The sequence below is a fragment of the Bubalus kerabau genome, chromosome 3 (assembly GCF_029407905.1).
Source record: "Bubalus kerabau isolate K-KA32 ecotype Philippines breed swamp buffalo chromosome 3, PCC_UOA_SB_1v2, whole genome shotgun sequence".
In the NCBI taxonomy this organism is placed as follows: domain Eukaryota; kingdom Metazoa; phylum Chordata; class Mammalia; order Artiodactyla; family Bovidae; genus Bubalus; species Bubalus kerabau.
Window position 1 is genome coordinate 75,417,399 of NC_073626.1, and position 20,405 is coordinate 75,437,803.

Here is a 20,405-nt window from a genome sequence, read left to right on the forward strand (position 1 = left end):
AGATATCTTAAATAAACTGATCATCTCCTTTTTCATTTTGGTAGAACTTGGACTATAACATTTCATGTCTGAAGTATGTTGGACATTAACACAGCATTTTTTCTGAGTTCTGAAGTATAATTGGGGGAAAAAAGAATTGATGTCTTTTAAATAAGGACATTTTGGAACATTCTTTAAAGTAGGGTAGTTTGAGAGACTTCTAAGTATTAGCATGGTGGTCCTCACTTCCCAGTAGAGCTGGTTGGACTTCTTTGAGCTCTAGCTATTTTCATGTAAGAAATCTCTTGTACTGCTTTTAACTCATATTTCTTCTTAAGGTTTTACCCAGTACCTATTTTCCCACTGTTCCCTGTCTCATGCTTGATGTTTTATATATACATGTATGTATGTATATTCATATAGATATGTACAGTTGTTGGATATGCCATATATTTTTTATATATGCCATCTACGTACAATTGTCATATGCATGAGGGTTGAAATCCTGTCAGATAAATGTTGACTGAAATAGAATTAGACAGCTTTGACTACGTCAAATAGTCCCTTTTATTAAACTGTTTGCCATTATTTCTACAGAAAATGCTTAGTAGTGTGGGAAATGCTCATTGCGGAATGACAAAAAAAGAATGTTACTCTGTAATGGCTTAGATTAAGGCATATAACATGTTCTGAAGAATGTCTTTAAGATGTCTTACTATCTATATTTCTGTCTCTGGAAATTTCTTTACTATCAAGTACCTAAGGAATCAAGTTAAAACTTTTTTGCTAATAATAATAATGACTAATTTATCCAGTTGACTTGCCCGAGATTCACAGTTAGTAAGTGCTACTAGAGGCAGGTTTCCAAACCCCCAGAGCCCACACTTGTAACAAGTACCCTGCACTGCCATACCTGGGAGCAAAGAGTGGGGCCGGTCCTCACAGTCATCCTGAAACTCAGGCCGGCCTGGCACACAGTGTATCATTCATCTTCTCCTGAGAACCCAGTGGTAAAGACTTGGGCATCCTTGTTTGATATGTTTATAAAGACATATCCCAGAACACTGTTTCTGTCATTAATTTTTTTGACCTTGTTGGATGTATAGTCAGCATCTGCTCCAGGTTTTTGGCCTTCTTAAGAAATTTGTGTTCTGTGACTGGCTTTGAGTGGCCCAAGTTGGTGTATTACTGTCATGCAAGAGGGCTTCCCTTGTGGCTCAATTGGTAAAGAAGTTGCTTGCAATGCAGGAGACCTGAGTTCGCTCCCTGGGTTGGGAAGTTTCCTTGGAGGAGGGAATGGCTACCCACTCCAGTATTGTGGCCTGGAGAATTCCATGGACTACAGTCCATGGGGTCGCAAAGAGTCAGACATGACTGAGCAACTTTCACTTTCACTGTCATTCAAGAAGACTGCAGAACACTGAGGAATCTAAAGCACAAATAAATGTGTTTCATATACATATTTTCTGTCTTACGATCTAGCAAAACGTGAGTCACCGTAGTTGCATATGCCGTGTGTCAGAGCATGGGCTGTGGTGGACAGGAGGCACGGTGATTGGCTGATAGCCCTCTCAGCCCTGGAAAAGACCAGTGAGCATAATCATCTTCACCTAGCATTCTCTTTCTAAAACTTAGATTTTTGTTGATAACTTTGATGACCGCATGTAGAAGAATTTGTGGTTGAGGAACTGAAAGGTTCCAGGCAAAAATAGTGTTAGGGTAATTCTGGTCACTAGTGAAGCTATGAAATGCCTTCATAATTTTCTTTTTGTATTCACTGATACAAAAAGAAAACAAGACTCGAGAAAGAGAATGTCAGTCATCATTTATCATTCCTTGTATATTTAGATCTTTTCAGAATCTTCTTTGTTCAAAGTTTTGAGGCTATACTTATAAATTCATTGTTTACATTACTGCGGATATTATACATATCAAGAGTTATATTTTCCATTTCTGGCCTTCTATATGCATAGCTGAGTCAGAATTTTTTCCTGATAGGGTTATACAGCCTAATTCCTGACAGTCTCAGCAGTGAACACATTACATGTTGGTGAACCACTCTAGCCTGACATTTGGCCTCCTTCTCAATAGAGTGAGAATGGTTCCGAGATCTCACTTTACTTCCTGCACTCTAACTTCCAGTATTTGTCTGAATGGTGCTTTGCTAAAACTAGGCTTACTGCTCTGCCACCCACTTCATCTCCTTCCTCCCTCCCTGCCCAGTGAATCATGGTTTAAATATTACAAGCTGTAGAAGCTTCAAGACTGTAGAACGTATATCTGCATATTCTACCAGGAATTTTTAGCTTAGGACAATTTGAAGTTGGAAAGGAATTACCGTTCTTGACCTTACAGGACTCTTATGTAAAATGCAGACATTAAATGCCCTTCTTGTCACTAACCCAGTCAGAATGATGAAGCCTCAGGATATTACCCTATGGTGGGTAGTAGAGGAGGAGTTTCTTGAGGTGGGTAGATTTAATGAGTATCTGAAACATTAATGAGTATCTGAAACATTTCATTGAAAGTTATAGTCAAGCTTGAGATAACAGGGAGCTCAACCACAGCAAGAAGACTTCACCAGCATCACGAATGAACCTGACCATAGGGGATATCAGCTTGTCTGTACCATCCTTGGAAGGTGGTCTCAAAGCTGAATAGACATCTTTAGGGTTTTTATCGTCTGTTCTTCAGCCTAGTGGTGGTGGTTGTAATCTTGTGAGCTATACTTGAAATACTTTCTCAAACATCTGATTTCTGCCTCTGAAAAGTTATTCTGGTCTTTCTTCTACTCATATGAACCTCCTTGGATTGCCTTTCTTCAGTCCCCACACATTTGGCTGTGTATTTTGGCTGCTGCTTATGCTTTGGTATTTTTAAAGTCGTCATCGGGCTTTGCACTGTTTGCCTTGTTTCTAACCCAGCATGCCTTTATTTCAGTGTCAGTAATGGTTAGGAACGTGAAATCTGAAGTCACCTAATAGTGACTGCTACTTGTGACTTTAAACAACTGCCTTGATCTTTTTCAAGTACTCGTTTTCTCACCTATCAAATGGCGATAGCAATAGTACTTACTTTATAAGGTTGTTGGGAGGCATAAATAAATGTAAAAGTATTTAACAAGAGCCTAGCACGTTGTTAAGTATTCAGGGCAACAAAACTTACTGCTATTTACTAGTCATAGTTTTAGCCAGTGGTTCTCAGACTTTTTAATCTCAGGACCCATTTACATACTTAAACATTATTGAAGAACATGTGTTTATGTGGGTTATATATATTTCCATTTACTGTATTTGAAAATAAATTAAAAAATTATCTTTTGGTTTAAAAATAAGAGCATATTACATGTTAGCATAAATAAAATTTTACGAAAAAAACTTTTTAAGATAGAAAAATGGCATTCTTTCACATTTTTACAGTTTTTTGATGTCTAGCTTAAAAGTAGAAAGCCCATAGCTGCTATCATCTGTTGTAATATGTTTTGATTGGAGTGTATTAAGAAAATCTGGCCTCATAACAGATAAATAATTGAAAAGGGGAGTATTTTAATAATCTTTTCAAATAGGTATAGATATTCTTTGATATGACTATAAAACCTAATGAGTGATAGTTTCTAAGTAAAGGTAGGTTGTAACGTAGACTTTGAAACCATGTCAATGAACATTATGTATTCTTGTGACATTAGAATCTGCTGTCCTGTCTTGTGCTTTGATTGGATCTTTTACCTGTGTGAGATCTTGAAAAGACACGCATTTGTCTTTTCAAAAATATTTGCTCATTGAGTTATACAGATCTTCCAAAAGTTAACCCATTTCATTGTGAGTGAGTGAGTGAATGATGGTCGCTCAGTTGTGTCCGACTCTTTGCGACTGCATGGACTATAGCCTGCCAGGCTCCTCTGTCCTTGGGATTCTCCTGGCAAGAATACTGGAGTGGGTTGCCATTTCCTTCTCCAGGGGATCTTCCTGACCCAGGGATTGAACACGGGTCTCCTGCATTGCAGGCAGATTCTTTACCATCTGAGCCACCAGGTAAGCCTACTGTTAAGAGACATTTCTAAGTATAAAGACAAACAACTTAAAAAGTATCAGCAGATACATGCTTGATTTCATTGTACAATGTATTAACAAATCAGTCTTTAACATCCCTTGATCTCATCACAGAAGTCTTTAAATATTAACGCCAGTTTCCCCAAACTCTCATTTTCATTTGAAGGCTTGGATTTTTATGACTCTCTTTTGTTATTTTCCTCAAAGTGACAAGCTCACATTGTTCATTTTGAAGAAAATAGACACCTGATACCCAAGTCTGAATAGTTTGTTAGTCATTCTTTCCAGTGAAACGGTGTCTATGAAAATTACAGCTAGTTCAGCTCACAACTTGTATGATCTCACATGTACTTTTCCTCAAGACAGCGTCACGCTGCAGTGAGCAGCAGATATACCCTATGCGTACTTCCCGTTTCATCACAAAGGCATGTACACAGGGGTCAAGATTGAGGAAGCAAGTGTTCGGGGACATTCCCAATGAAACTGGATTCTTTCTAAAGACGGGGATGCGGCTTGGTGCCCCTGCATTGTTCTCTGCCGCAGCACCAGCTCTCTTACCCACCAGAGCTTTGGCACTACCAGTGTAAACATCCGTGCAGTGGAAAAGGCACCTTTCTTGGTGTAATTATGAAAACAGTCTTGACCTTGTGTACCCCCTAAAAGAGCCTCAGTGATCCACAGAGGTCTACAGACCACACCAGGAATTGCTGTTCTAGGCATTAAGGATAAAACAGTGTGAAAAACAGGCAAGAGAATCCCTTCCTTCTCGAAGTTTACATTCTAGTGGAAAGAGACAAAAACCAACACAATTTGGCAAAATGTTACTGTTTTAGGTATTGATATGGGCTAAAGAGAAAGAATACAATGACAATCAATGAAAAGAGAATGTAAATTGTCAGGGGGATTTGAGCGTTTTAGTTAGGGTGACAGGGAAGGCATCACTTAGAGGGTGACTTTTGAGGAAAGAACTGAAGCAGGCAAAGGAGCAAGTCAACAGAGATTCTTTTGGGGAGTGCATTCCAGTCCCAGGGAACAGCTAGGTGGGAGTTTCCTTGTGTGTTTGATGAATGGCAAGGAAACCAGAGAGACTGTCCAAGAGTGGGTGAGGGGGAGAGAAGTAGGAGATGAACTCTATCAAATAAGGAGGACAAATCAGCTAGGGTCTTAGAGGTCAGTGCTTCTGGGCATTCAGGTGCATGCACATCACCTGGGGATCTTGTGAAACTGCAGATTCTGATTCAGAGATGAGAGTTGGGTCTTGCAGTTCTGCATTTGTAGTGGCTTACCAGGTGATGTCAGTGTTGGGGTCTTCTTTGCATAGCAGTTTTGTAGACCAGGGGTCCCCAACCTCTGAGATCTGATGGCTGGTGACCTGAGGTGGAACTGGTGTAATAGTAATAGAAATAAAGTGCGCAGTAAATGTAATGCACCTGAACCATCCCCCTCATCCCTAGTCCATGGAGAAATTGTCTTCCCCGAAACCAGTCCCTGGCACCAAAATGGTCGGGGACTGCTGTCGTAGGCTATTGTGAAGACAGAAAACAACTGGAGAGAATCTAGCTGGAGAGTATCAGATTCTGACTTCATGTTGTAACATGATTAGCTGTGATGTTAATAATGGATCTGGAATCTTTTATCCAAAACTCTTGGTAACAAATGTATGTTAGAATTCAGAATTTTTCAGATTTTAGAAAGGTAATACGTTTTGTATTTTTACATACATACAACACCCTAGTAATGTCTGAGCCACCAGTCTCTAATCACACAATAGTATTTCTTCACTGAAACAAGTGGAGTCACACTCCATCTAGTAAATAAGGACTAAATATTCTCACATCCATTCAGGTAAGGTTTTTGCCATCAAATCAGTTATAAAGAGCTATTAAAACAGTCTTAGGTTCAGGTTTGATTAGAGTTTGCAACCAAATGAGTTATAAAAATATTTTCACTCTTCAAAGAATTCAGATTTTGGTACTTGAGAAAGGTGGATCTTTGTTCCTATGGTACTTCCAGTTAGTTGCTCCTCATGTCGCCACATAGAAGGAGCTTCTTTGAGACAAAGAGATCCAGTACATGTTCATTTTGGGGCTTGCTGGCTGCAGCTGTTGGCAAGAGAGACCACAGCCCCAGATCTTTCATGCCGTGAGTTCTGCTCTCGAAGGAAGAAGCATAGATAACCTGTCAATTTGAAGCACAAGTTCTCGTTTCCATAGAGTTTTTGCATCTTGGCATGTGCACAGTCAGAGCACTGTTGATTAAAACATGCTGAGCGTTTTATTATACCTTTGGACAGCTAAGCATGTGCTTAAAATTATCCAACTATGCTCATTTGTGGCTTACACATTATTAGTTCCATATCTGACTGTTTCCTTCCTACAGCTGTGAACTGCCTTTTCCCACATTTGGCTCCACATCCTGTGATCTCAAGCAAACTTTTCTGTATTCTTCGGAATCTGTTTTGTGTGTGTGTTTGAGAAAGACAGATAGAGATAGACTCTGATCGGTTTTCCCAGAGAGGTCCGGTTTAAAAGAAGCACATTTGGAAATTATCAGTGATAAGATGAGGGAAGAAGTGACCTTTTCCACCTTACTTATCCATAATATCAAAATATTGCTAATAAACATTACCTGTCTTTCCCCCATAGAGTTAAATTTAAGGGTTAATGTATCCTGTTTCTGAGTGACTGTCCTCTTGATAAAACTTGAAAACAGTAATTAATTGTAAGGCAAGACTTTGAAAGATTGCTTGCTGACATTGTGGAATCCTGACTATTCTGTGAATCTGTGTTAAAAAATAATGTACATTCTAAGGCTAAGAATATGGTGATAGATTCCTTTCCCAAGGGCAAGGATCCTAGTGAGCGATTGCTACAAAACTGTATATTTAAAGCAATGGGAAATCCTGACCTATGGGTCAGGAATGATTTGTCCCAAAGTATGAATAGCAAGGAGAAGAAATGTTTGTAACTTTTCCATTAAGAAAAGAACGAGGGTATTGAAGGAATCGAGGGCATTTGAGACAACTGAGTTATACTTCTTAGTATAACTAAGATCTCCACTAAAAGTGTTTTCTAGAACTTGTATTTATAAAAATAAAAATTCTGTGAAGAGTTTTCATGGTTATATTTTTAATATCTGTGATTTTAAGTCCTCTGGGTAGTTAAAAGTCTTAAGTTGTTGAATTTGGAAAAAGTATTCCTCAGGTGTATTCTTCGTGTGTTTGGTAAAATGTATATATTATATGGTATATACTCTCTTACAGATGTAGAATTACAAGGGTTTCTTGAACGATTTATTGCGGTTTAATTTTAGATATGTGGGATGCAGAGAAATCAAGTAGAAGAGTATATACTCTATCACATTCGTTGAGTTTTGTGTATTCTGCGTTTTGTGGTAGAGGGTTTTAGGAACTGTATCATGTTAGTAAAGGTGAATTTTTTACTTATCTAACAAAATCCAAATGGGAGCCATTTGGGCACCTTGAGAGCTAGATAGGAGTTAAGTCTCTTCTTGAAGTTCTTGTTAGAAACCTTGTGTTGAGTGAGCCTGAGGACTTTCTGTTAATATGCCAATATGTTAGGTTAACATGACGAGAAATGATCAAACCTTTTAAAGAGAAAACTTCAGAGAGAGATGCCTTGTCTAGAAGGAGAAATAGTAGGTTGGAAAATGACAGCCCTTATTACCTTTGAATTGAGCTGAATGACCTAGTTCCTGTGTATAGATTTTTGTTCCAAGAACACTGGAGAGTGAAAAGATGGGAGTAAGCAGAAGGCTTTGTTTGTGTAGTTTGTTTGCTAGGTCTGCCAAGTTGGTTAGAGGAAACATTGCTTAGATCTTTAATTAAAGGCCAAGCTTGAGTTTTCAAAAGAGATTTCCAAGTTGGGCTCACATTTACTGTAGGAGGCTTTGTTGGCCAAGCTGTGGGTCCGTGGTTGAAGAGTTGAGCGCTGCGCTTGCAGAGTATTTGTTTTTGGAGATCTTTGATGAAGCTACATATCACCGCTCTAGCTGCACAGTCTCAGAGGTTTTTTTTTTTCTTTCCCATGTACTAACAGTTCTGGGTCATTATTCTCTGAAGAATTAAAAACAATTATCTTTGGTTTTAAAAATAGTTTATTTCTGTCAGAATTTTATCATGACACATCACTTTTCAACTTGGAGCAGTTTTAAAGGACTTTGTTTCTTCTGAGGGTGAATTTAACTGACCTGATTTGGCCATGACTTTGCAGAGTGAATATTAATTGTTTTAGTTAAAATGCTTACTCATTGTGTTTTGAAGCATCTTCTAGGAAAGACATTTAGTCGGTATGAGTTATCTAGAAACCTAGCAGAGCTCTTTTTTATTTGTTTTCTCCTTAGAATTGTGAATGTTGAATGTTAAAATGCCTTTAAATTTTTTCTGTGAACTTTTGTTTTCCAAGAAATATGTTTCTTTTAGAATTGAGCTTTCTTTATGACTCTTGCAAATATTAACTGTAGTAATTACTTGGTATTTATTGTGAATTTTATGCCCTTGTTCTTTTAGAAGATCACTTTATTAGTAAAATAGTTTTATGGTCACAAGCACTTCACTATTTTGGTATGCCAAAATTTGGTAGACAACAGGTGTGGATTAGTCATTAATGCATTGTATTTTCTGGTGAAAACAGGATAGGAAATCTCTTGCCAGTAGATTGAAAGTTGAGTCTTCATTTCAAGGGAAAAATGGCTCTTTTTCTTATCCATAGTGTCATTTTTTTAAACAGAACTCTACATTGTTAATTTTCAAACCAAAGGCAATCTGAAACATGCTTTAAAACATTAATCACGTAGTTTTTGAGTGTGAATATGTCATTAGTCTAAACCTCATTTAAAATGCAATGTAGTCTTTGTTGAGAAAATTCAACATATTATTAAAAAGTTGTAAAAGCCTTTTTGCTTTGAGCCTAAAACAGTAAACAGCTTAAATTTATAGCTTTAGAATGAACTATTTATATTTTAAAAGAAAAAGTTAAGCAGGTTTAAACTTCATCAGTGGAATATTATTCTAAGCCAAAGAATTCATAAGACATAACTATTATATAATGATTCACAAAACTGTGTAATAGATTAAATACATTTTTTTTACATTTTCAAGGGTCAGTCATTTTCAATGACATCGTAGATGTACCAGGCCTAAATAGGATCTAATTGGAGAGAGTATAAATATTTAATTCAGTTGTACAGTGTTTTAAGTTAATCTAAAAATTCAGAACATCAGGGTATTTATAAGCACATTTAACCTTGTGACTCAGTAAATGGTATTCCATGGTGTTCCTCTCAGACATCTGAGTATTTAATACACAAAGCAGAGGAAAACACGTGGTCGTTACTTATGGATGCCCTCCTGGACCGCACAGTGCAGATTCCCTCCAGTGCCTGTCTCAAGCTTTACTCAGTGTGTCATTTATTTTAGCCACTCTGTATTTTCGCAGTTTCTCAAAAACTATCTGAACTGTCTTGCTTCTGTGCCCTATTCACTGTGTTGCCTCTGTTTAGAATGTTATGCTCTCTTTTATTTCCAGTCTCTTTCCCTTGGTCCCTATATTTTAAAAATCTGTCCTCAGAGCCATTGTCAGATGATGTCACCTCTGGTTTGTCTTTCTTGACACTCTGGCCAAAAGTGATTCCTATATCTCTTTCATTCTTTCATCAGGTCAGCAAATACTTATTGGAGCCTAGTCTTGTCAAGCATTTTGACAAGGTGATGGTTTATAAAACTGTAATTATGTATAAGAGTATTATGTATTACTCTTATTATATTACTTTATTAGTAACCAATCATATCCATCCTGTTTTTCTTATTGCCTTTAAAGACATAAACTACATCTGGACCTACCCTGTTACTGACATTCTTACTCATAGAAGCTCTTTAATATGTATTTACTGAATGAATTAAACTTTCTGATTATTTTAACATTTCTGCCATAAACTTTATAATTTAACATTTTAACAAAAATCAATAATTTGATATTTATATAAAATTGTCTTTTATGTAGTGAATGAAAAGTATTACTGACACTTAAAGGCAGTGGGAAAAATGAATTTTGTGGGTATGTACTTAATTTAAGCTCTCATCTATACCATGCTAAGATTATTTTAAGCAGCTGTCCCTGAATTTTTTAAGGTGGTTTTAAAATTAGCTGTCACTGAGTAATAGGTTGTCTGGCTGTCATTTTCAGTCATGCTCTAGAGATGAAGTCTGTCCTGTTTAAATGCTTGGTCTGGGTGGATTTTCTGACAGAATAAAAAGAGGTGATGGGAGCCCTTGAAACCTGTAGCTGAAGGCTCTTGATAACTTCCTTTGAATAAGCTGAAAGAACTTTGATCCGTTAAAGGAATTAATGATTTCCTCTCTTTTTCTGTCTTAGTTAACTTTTATATTTCTTCTATTAGATAAAATGTATCTTATTCTACCTTCGGAGAAGGCAATGGCACCCTACTCCAGTACTCTTGCTTGGAAAATCCCATGGATGGAGGAGCCTGGTGGGCTGCAGTCCATAGGGTCGCTAAGAGTCGGACTCGACTGAGCGACTTCACTTTCACTTTTCACTTTCATGCATTGGAGAAGGAAATGGCAACCCACTCCAGTGTTCTTGCCTAGAGAATCCCAGGGACAGGGGAGCCTGGTGGGCTGTCATCTCTGGGGTCGCACAGAGTTGGACATGACTAAAGTGACTTAGCAGCAGTAGCAGCATCAGCATCCTACCTTACCCCATGTCCTAAATATGCCAAGAAAATCATCATTTGAAATAGCTGTTCTCATATGTGCGTGGATTTATCTCTGGGCTTTCTATTTTGTTCCATTGATCTATATTTCTGTCTTTGTGCCAGTACCATACTGTCTTGATAACTGTGGCTTTGTAGTAGAGCCTGAAGTCAGGTAGGTTGATTCCTCCAGTTCCATTCTTCTTTCTCAAGATAGCTGTGGCTATTCGAGGTTTTTTTGTATTTCCATACAAATTGGGAAATTATTTGTTCTAGCTCTGTGAAGAATACCGTTGGTAGCTTGATAGGGAGGCAAGAAGATACAATGGATTAAAGACAATCTCTTTAACAAGTGGTGCTGGGAAATCTGGTCAACCACTTGTAAAAGAATGAAACTAGAACACTTTCTAACACCATACACAAAAATAAACTCAAAATGGATTAAAGATCTAAACGTAAGACCAGAAACTATAAAACTCCTAGAGGAGAACATAGGCAAAACACTCTCTGACATACATCACAGCAGGATCCTCTATGACCCACCTCCCAGAATATTGGAAATAAAAGCAAAAATAAACAAATGGGACCTAATTAAACTTAAAAGCTTCTGCACATCAAAGGAAACTAATAGCAAGGTGAAAAGGCAGCCTTCAGAATGGGAGAAAATAATAGCAAATGAAGCAACTGACAAACAACTAATCTCAAAAATATACAAGCCACTCCTACAGCTCAACACCAGAAAAATAAATGACCCAATCAAAAAAATGGGCCAAAGAACTAAATAGACATTTCTCCAGAGAAGACATACCGATGGCTAACAAACACATGAAAAGATGCTCAACATCACTCATTATCAGAGAAATGCAAATCAAAACCACTATGAGATACCATTTCACACCAGTCAGAATGGCTGCGATCCAAAAGTCTACAAGCAATAAATGCTGGAGAGGGTGCGGAGAAAAAGGAACCCTCTTACACTGTTGATGGGAATGCAAACTAGTACAGCCACTATGGAGAACAGTGTGGAGATTCCTTAAAAAACTGGAAATAGAACTGCCTTATGATCCAGCAATCCCACTGCTAGGTATACACACTGAGGAAACCAGAAGGGAAAGAGACACGTGTACCCCAATGTTCATCGCAGCACTGTTTATAATAGCCAGGACATGGAAGCAACCTAGATGTCCATCAGCAGATGAATGGATGAGAAAGCTGTGGTACATATACACACTGGAGTACTACTCAGCCATTAAAAAGAACACATTTGAATCAGTTCTAATGAGGTGGATGAAACTGGAGCCTATTATACAGAGTGAAGTAAGCCAGAAAGAAAAACACCAATACAGTATACTAACACATATATATGGAATTTAGAAAGATGGTAACAATAACCCTGTGTACGAGACAGCAAAAGAGACACTGATGTATAGAACAGTCTTATGGACTCTGTTGGAGAGGGAGAGGGTGGGAAGATTTGGGAGAATGGCATTGAAACGTGTAATGTCATGTATGAAACGAGTTGCCAGTCCAGGTTCAATGCATGATACTGGATGCTTGGGGCTGGTGCACTGGGATGACCCAGAGGGATGGTGTGGGGAGGGAGAAGGGAGGAGGGTTCAGGATGGGGAGCACATGTAAACCTGTGGCGGATTCGTTTTGATGTTTGGCAAAACTAATACAGTGTTTCAGGTTTAAAAATAAAATAAAATTAAAAAAAAAAAATGAAATAGCTGTTCTCAAAGCATGTTCTAGGGGCTCCTACAAATCTCCAAGTTTTTTCAGAGTTTTCACAAGGTCAAAACTATTTTAAATAATAGTAATAATGCATTATTTGCCTTTTTCATTCTCCTCTCTCACAAGTGGCTAGTTGGATGTTCCAACTGTACATGGCATGTGATGTCGCAACAGATTGAATACAGAAGCAGATAGGAGAAACCAGCTGTCTTCACTTATACCAGATAGTAGAGAGATGTGCAAAATGTAAAACAAATTTTTGTTCTGAAAACTAAAGTTTTTTTTCATAAAAATGTTGAGGATATAACCAATTTATTATTTTTAATAAATTACCAAATATATGCTATTAAAATTTGTTTTAACTTCTAATATGGTTAATATCAATAGAAATTTAAAGCTCCTTAGAATCCACATTTTGAAATCAAAAAGTCTGAGAGCCACTGGTTTAAAAGATTAAAAATATTTAAAATATCTGTCAGACTTTTAACAGATTAAAGGTGAAATCTTCTTGATGTAGTCAAAGTATCTTCAGACTATAATCTATCATCATTGATTGCATCAGTCTCTAATTGTTAAGCATTTAGGTTGAATCCAGTTTTTTTAGTTTTAAAAGAAATATTTCAGTGATATTCCTCTGTATTAATATTTGCCTAGCATACATAATTATTTTATAATAAATTCCTAGAAATAGAACTGCTGGGTCAAAAGTGTGCAGAAAGAACAAATATACTCCCATATTTTTTCCTCATTTCCTCAGTTAGCAGGAAATTTAGTATCTTCCTCTTTAGGCAGTCTCCTTCCCCAGGTTTGAACTTCATGAGGCTTGCTCAGTCCCAAAGTAGTACTATTCTCTTACAAATACCCAGAAGAGAAGTTCAGTAAGTATAATTCTACATAACTTCCTTCTCTTTATCACTTTCTGTCAGTGTTAAAGTCCAGCCTTTGGTAGATAGTTGCTTGTCTGACTGCTACTAGGATATCCATTTTAGTCAGATTTGGCCCAAGTCACAAAGTAGTGAACCCAACGGGAGGTCAGGATTGAGTTTATTTGTTCACACTCTTACACTGAACGTTCCATGTGTCAAGGAGGCTGAGGTCAGAGACACTTCTGGCCTTGGCCTCATGCTGGGCCAGTATCTGTTCTTCCTAATAAACCTGTGAGCCCATTTCGTGACTCTAGATCACCAGTTTCAATTAATTCACCTTCAAAGTTATTTTTCTTTCAGCAGAGTTTCTGCCTTTTCCTGCCATTAGAACTTGTTTTGGGTTCTAAGTTTCTTCTATGACAGAACTTCTTAAATTTGAATCTGAGGAATCAAAGATGAGGGTAATGTTTCTTCCCTTCCAGAAGGATTTAGGATGCTAGAAAATTGGTCTCAGCAACTCTAGCAATTAATTTGTTAAGAGTCTAAGGTATGTTTTTCTAAACCATGCAACTTTCCCGTCCCAATGAGCCCCTTTCCCCTGAGTCCTGAGGATGGTGGTACCTACCCTTTGCCTTGCTTGTTTAACAAATGGTCCATACCACAGTGAACTAGTATCTCCACCCCTAGACATAAGGAAGACTGTCATAATTTTTAAATGTTCTTTTTCAAAGAGCATCTCGTTTACTCTGCCTTACAGATGCTTGTTACACACTTTTAAAGGCTCATGATATGTATTGCCAGTTCTTTGGAGATCTTGCACCAGTATACACTTCCACTGGAAAAAAAGATTGCTAGGAAAAGACTTTTTTTAAATAAAATTAATTTATTTGTTTTAATTGGAGGCTAATTACAATATTGTGATGGTTTTTGCCATACATTGACATGAGTCAGCCACGGGTGTGCATGTGTTCCCCCTCCTGAATCCCCCTCTCATCTCCCTCTCCGTCCCGTCCCTCTGGGTTGTCCCAGTGCACTGGCTTTGAGTGCCCTGTCTCATGCATCGAACTTGGACTGGTCATCTATTTCACATATGGTAATACACATGTGTCAGTGCTATTCTCTCAAATCATCCCACCCTCGCCTTCTCCCACAGAGTCCTTATATTTGTGTCTCTTTTGCTGTCTTGCATATAGGGTCATCGTTACCATGTTTCTAAATTCCATATATATGCATTAATATACTGTATTGGTGTTTTTCTTTTGGACTTACTTCACTCTGTATAATAGGCTCCAGTTTCACCCACCTCATTAGAACTGATTCAAATGTGTTCTTTTTAATAGCTGAGTAATATTCCATTGTGTATATGTATCACAACTTTCTTATCCATTCGTCTGCTGATGGACATCTAGGTTGCTTCCATGTCCTGGCTATTATAAACAGTGCTGCATGGGATACACATATGTCTTTCAGTTCTGGTTTCCTCGGTGTGTATGCCCAGCAGTGGGATTGCTGGGTTGTATGGCAGTTCTATTTTCAGTTTTTTAAGGAATCTCTGCACTGTTCTCCATAGTGGCTGAACTAGTTTGCATTCCCACCAACAATGTAAGAGGGTTCCCTTTTCTCCACACCCTCTCCAGCATTTATTGCTTGTGGACTTTTTGATAGCAGCCATTGTAACTGGCGTGAGATGGTACCTCATTGTGATTTTGATTTGCATTTCTCTGATGAGTGATGTTGAGCGTATTTTCATCTGTTTGTTAGCCATCTGTATGTCTTCTTTGGAGAAATGTCTGTTTAGTTCTTTGGCCCATTTTTTGATTGGGTCGTTTATTTTTCTGGTATTGAGCTGCATGAGCTGTTTGTATATTTTTGAGATTAATTCTTTGTCAGTTGTTTTGTTTGCTATTACTTTCTCCCACTCTGAAGGCTGTCTTTTCACCCTGCTTATACGGAAAAGACTTGCAAAACCCACATTCTGTTTTTAAATGTCACTAATGATTAGACTTCTTTTAGCATTAAAGGAAACACAAACTTAAATCCCAGTATTTCTTGGTTATTTGCCAAATACTCATTTCATTTGGCCTCAAAACTGTGATCTGTAGCATCTTGAATAATGTCTTCTATAATACAGTGGGTGTACAGGCAAGATCAAAATAATAAGAATGCATAGGTGAAATCATTGACAATGCCCTGAGGCAAATATGGTAACATCATCATGTTTTTAACTTCACTTTTGGTGAAGGCTGGAGAGGATTCTCATTTACTAAAGTTCTCCTGAGTGCAAGATGCTTAATGTATGATACCTAATTTTATCCTCCAACAAACCTGTGTTATTACTGTTCCCATTTTAGATGATATTATTGCTCTATACATAAAGAAAAAAGAGGTAGTAAGTTTCCTAAAGTCACACAGCAAGCTAAGGTTCATATTCCCCTCCAGAAATCCTATCTAGGACCAGGTAAGCAATCTCCCAGAGACAGAACTTTGAATATTAGCCTCTTTTCCTCTCACCATCTCCAAAGTGGAAGTGATCTCCAGGGTTGCCTGCTCATCTGCACAACCGTGTACAGAGTTTGCAAGGAGTTAGGGCCAATGACAAAGTAAGAGGGCACAGTCCCAAACACTTCTCTCACTTCTGACTCCAAGTGCAAGTGGGAGGTGGTTCCCTCAAATCACCTTTGGGCTTGATAATTCTCCAGAAGGACTCATAGGACTCACTAAACACTATTATACTGAGAGTCATGATTTATTACAGGGAAAAGATACAGATTATAATCCACCAAAGGAAGAAGCACCTAAGTCAGGGTCCAGGAGAAGGACTGAAAGCAAGCGTCTCTTGTCCTCTGTGGAGTCAGGATGCATTGTCTTCCAGCACTGATGTATAATGAGACACATGGAGGATTTCCAACCAAGGACACTCTCTCAGTCCTTGAGTTCAGAGTTTTTAATGAGGGCTTTATGACTGATGGCCCACCCACAGGGTGGAACTTGGTCTCCAAATTGACTGACACTGTGTGACCTAAAACCCCACCCTAAGTCACATTGTTACTCTCTGCCTAGCCCAAGGATCCCAGGCAAATAAAATTACTTCCTAGGAGCTGAAGGTGAAAGTTAGACCTCTTCTTCAGTTCAGTTCAGTCGCTCAGTCATGTCCGACTCTTTGCGACCCCATGAATTGCAGCATGCCAGGCCTCCCTGTCCATCACCAACTCCCAGAGTCCACTCAAACCCACGTCCATCGAGTCAGTGATGCCATCCAGCCATCTCATCCTCTGTCGTCCCCTCCTCCTCCTGCCCCCAATCCCTCCCAGCAACAGTCGTTTCCAATGAGTCAACTCTTCACATGAGGTGGCCAAAGTACTGGAGTTTCAGCTTTAGCATCATTCCTTCCAAAGAACACTCAAGGCTGATCTCCTTCAGAATGGACTGGTTGGATCTCCTTGTAGTCCAAGGGACTCTCAAGAGTCATCTCCAACACCACAGTTCAAAAGCATCAATTCTTCGGCGCTCAGGTTTCTTCACAGTCCAACTCTCACATCCATACATGACCACTGGAAAAACCATAGCCTTGACTAGACGGACCTTTGTTGGCAAAGTAATGTCTCTGCTTTTGAATATGCTATCTAGGTTGGTTATAACTTTCCTTCCAAGGAGTAAGCATCTTTTAATTTCATGGCTGCAATCACCATCTGCAGTGATTAGGTGCAAAGTTAAATTCTTTACTACCCTGGGTCTCAGCCTCGTTGACTGCCTTTTTTCTTTTCTTCCTGGCTGCATGTGTGTCTTCCACCGGTGGGTCAGGAGATGCCTCATCACTGCAGTATATGCTGTTTGGATGCTGGCAAGAAGGCTGAGACACACACATGAATATTTCAGGCCAAATGCTAGGAGAGTGAACATCCACTCTCCTGTTAAACCCAAAACTGGCTTAGCATTGAATGGCAATTTAACAGGATCCATATGGCATCGATGAAATCATTAAATGACTTAGAGGCAAATTTTTCCTCGTATAAAAAATACAATTCAATTAATTATAATTTATTTTTTAAGACAAACATCAGTACAATTAACCTTCCAAACATACATGCCCACCCCCACCCCTGCCCTCTCGCTAGGTAAATATGTATATATCTATATATAACTGTGCTAAGGTCATATTTCATCCTAATGTTATATCATTGAGTTTATCAGTGAGTTTACCTGAGATGGTAGTTTTCCTAAATAACTACTCATTCGTATACAGATAATCCTCCTTATTCTTGATTCTGTATTTGCAAATTTGCTTACTTGCTAACATTTATTTGTAACCCTTTTAAAATAAATACTTGTGACACTTTCATGGTAATTTGCCAACATTTATAGAGTGGCAAATTGAGTTGCCTGACCTGTATATTCCCAGCTGAGGCTGAGCAAGGCAACTCTGCCTTCTGTGTTTCAGCTCTCATACTGTAAACAAGTGTTCTTATCAGGACCTAGTTAATGCCACTTTTCTTTTTTTTGGTATTTTTGTGGCTTTTTATTGGTGATTTTATTTTTTTAAATGGCCCCTAGTGTCAAAATTCTGTCTGGTGTTCCAAAGTGCAAAAAGGCAATGATGTGTCTTATGGAGAAAATACATGTCAGATAAGCTTCTTTGAAGCATAAGTTAAAGTGTAGTTGGCTGTGAGTTAAGTGTTTATGAACCAACAATATATGCTAATAAGGTATCTTTAAACAGAAATACACAGAAAGAAAAGTTATATATTTATTGGTTGATGAAAATATGACCAGAGGTTCACAGGAACCTAACTTGTTTCCCCAGGAGCAGTGGTTCAGTGTTGGTTAATTCATTGTGTATGGTGATGTTGTAGGATGTAACTTCTGTGAATAATGAGAGTCAACTCTATTTACTGCATTACTTCATTCATTTATTCATGTCATCTTTTATTCATTCTTTGAGAAAACGTACATGAAAACTTCTCCTGGTGCCAAGTAATTTCTACATGACGTGGAATTTCCCTCTTGTGTCCTTTTGCCCATCATTGGTAGTCTTACTGTAGCCCTCTGATTCATGTGGTGGTTTATGGTAACACATCAAAAATGAAGTGTAAGATTGCATTTTAAAGGTTGGGGTTTGGGGGCTGAATGTGTTCAGTCGGTGACAATTTTAATATGAGCTACATATCCAAGTGTCACCCTTCTCAGTAGACTTCCTGTGAATTTCCTTGTTTCCTTGGAGACCACGATTTTTAGGATCAGATTCCTCAATGGGTTTATGTTGGATTCCAGCAGAGCCAGGTGATGTGTCTGGCTACACCTCCCGACACCAAAATGCTATCTGCTGGTTTGGCTGCACGGCCTTGCAGGCATGACTTCGAGCTGGCAAGATGATTCCTCAGCTGTGCTTTACAGATGAGAATGCCAGGCTGCCGGTCCCCTCTCCTTTCTCCTCATCACTTTCCACTGCCTCTTCACACTCTCCTAATCCACATTCAAGCAGAGGGAGGTGAATGGGCCTGGAGAGCACATGTTCACCTCATGTTCTTAGTAGCTCCCTAGATACACTCACCTACACTGAAGTGTTTCTCATTTCCTGGTTTTGATTGTCCAGGATGTATGAGGACTAAGGTCCATACAGTGGTCATGTATGGATGTGACAGTTGGATTGTGAAGAAAGCTGAGTGCCGAAGAATTGATGCTTTTGAACTATGGTGTTGGAGAAGACTCTTGAGAGTCCCTTGGACTGCAGGGAGATCCAACCAGTCCATTCTGAAGGAGATCAGCCCTGAGTGTTCTTTGGAAGGAATGATGCTAAGGCTGAAACTCCAGTACTTTGGCCACCTCATGCAAAGAGTTGACTCATTGGAAACGACTGTTGCTGGGAGGGATTGGGGGCAGGAGGAAAAGGGGATGACAGAGGATGAGATGGCTGGATGGCATCACCAACTCGATGGATGTGAGTTTGAGTAGACTCTGGGAGTTGGTGATGGACAGGGAGGCCTGACGTGCTGTGAGCGACTGAACTGAACTGAAGGTCCATACCTTGCTGTTCTTTTCTCCTAATGTTAATATGCTGGCATCCTCCCAAAGTGAAAAATTCCAATGAGTTCAGGAATCTTTCAGTGGAATGAAAGTTAAGCCCAGAGACATTATTGACTGTTATCTCAGTGATGATAAAACAGTAACAGTTAAGCTTGGTGTTCTCAAGTGATATGCAGTTGAATAAATAACAATAATTTTCTTCAAACAACTCTGTGAAATTTTATTCCAAGGAAGGGGGGACCAAGACTAAAAATCTTTGAATACCCTTTAGTGCCTAGCACAATGCCTAGGACAAATAGACCTCAACAAATATATATTAAATGAATTAATGGTTAAAATAACTCATTTAAAATACAAATATTCAGTAACATTAATTTGTTTTTTCTTTCAGACACAGATGAATATAGACCTCCTGTTTGGAAATCTTACTGTAAGTGTACAAATAATTTTAAATTGGATGGGTTATAGTGCTTTATAAGTAACATAAAAATATTAAGATATTTTTAATATTTTAAGATATTTTTAGATTACATAATCTAATCTTCAGTAGATATGAAGATTGACTCAATTTTGTGCCCACTATTGAAAAATTAATTTACAACAGGATTTGTGACTAGCACAGGAAAAGAAACGGGGGGGAAACAGGAACATTTCCACGAAGCCTGTACATGGTTTGCATGTTAGGAATGCATCTCATCCGCCTGAGTTCACATGGAACTCTGTATTACAGAACTTGAGACCGCTTGCTGACAATGGCTGGAGAAACTAATGCAAGGAGAACTAACTGAGAATTCAAGGAGTCTTTTCTCAGATCCTGACTTTATATCAAAAAGGAATAAATAAATGATGATAAGTCAAGAGGCTAAATTGCTAGAAAGAATGGGTAAAAAGAGGCAAAAGAAAGTTTTTTGTTTTTTTTGTTTTTTTTTAGGAATTGCCTTCTCAAATATAAGAGACATTTGAATTCTATATTGTTCTTTAAACTTTACATTAGAATACAATTTTTTTCTAATGAGTCTATGTTCTT

At 38.3% G+C, this 20,405-nt stretch overlaps 1 protein-coding gene across 9 annotated transcripts in view; it reads left to right on the forward strand.

The window, feature by feature from the left end:
* Positions 1–20,405, forward strand: part of CHN1 (chimerin 1) — a 200,242-nt gene that overhangs the window by 28,450 nt on the left and 151,387 nt on the right. For 8 of the 9 annotated variants that reach the window (XM_055572171.1, XM_055572174.1, XM_055572170.1 and 5 more), the window contains exon 3: positions 19,770–19,808. In XM_055572171.1, coding sequence (XP_055428146.1) covers positions 19,770–19,808 — 39 coding nt within the window. Of the gene's footprint in view, positions 1–19,769; positions 19,809–20,405 lie in introns of those variants that run through there. The other variant, XM_055572173.1, reaches the window with a different exon arrangement.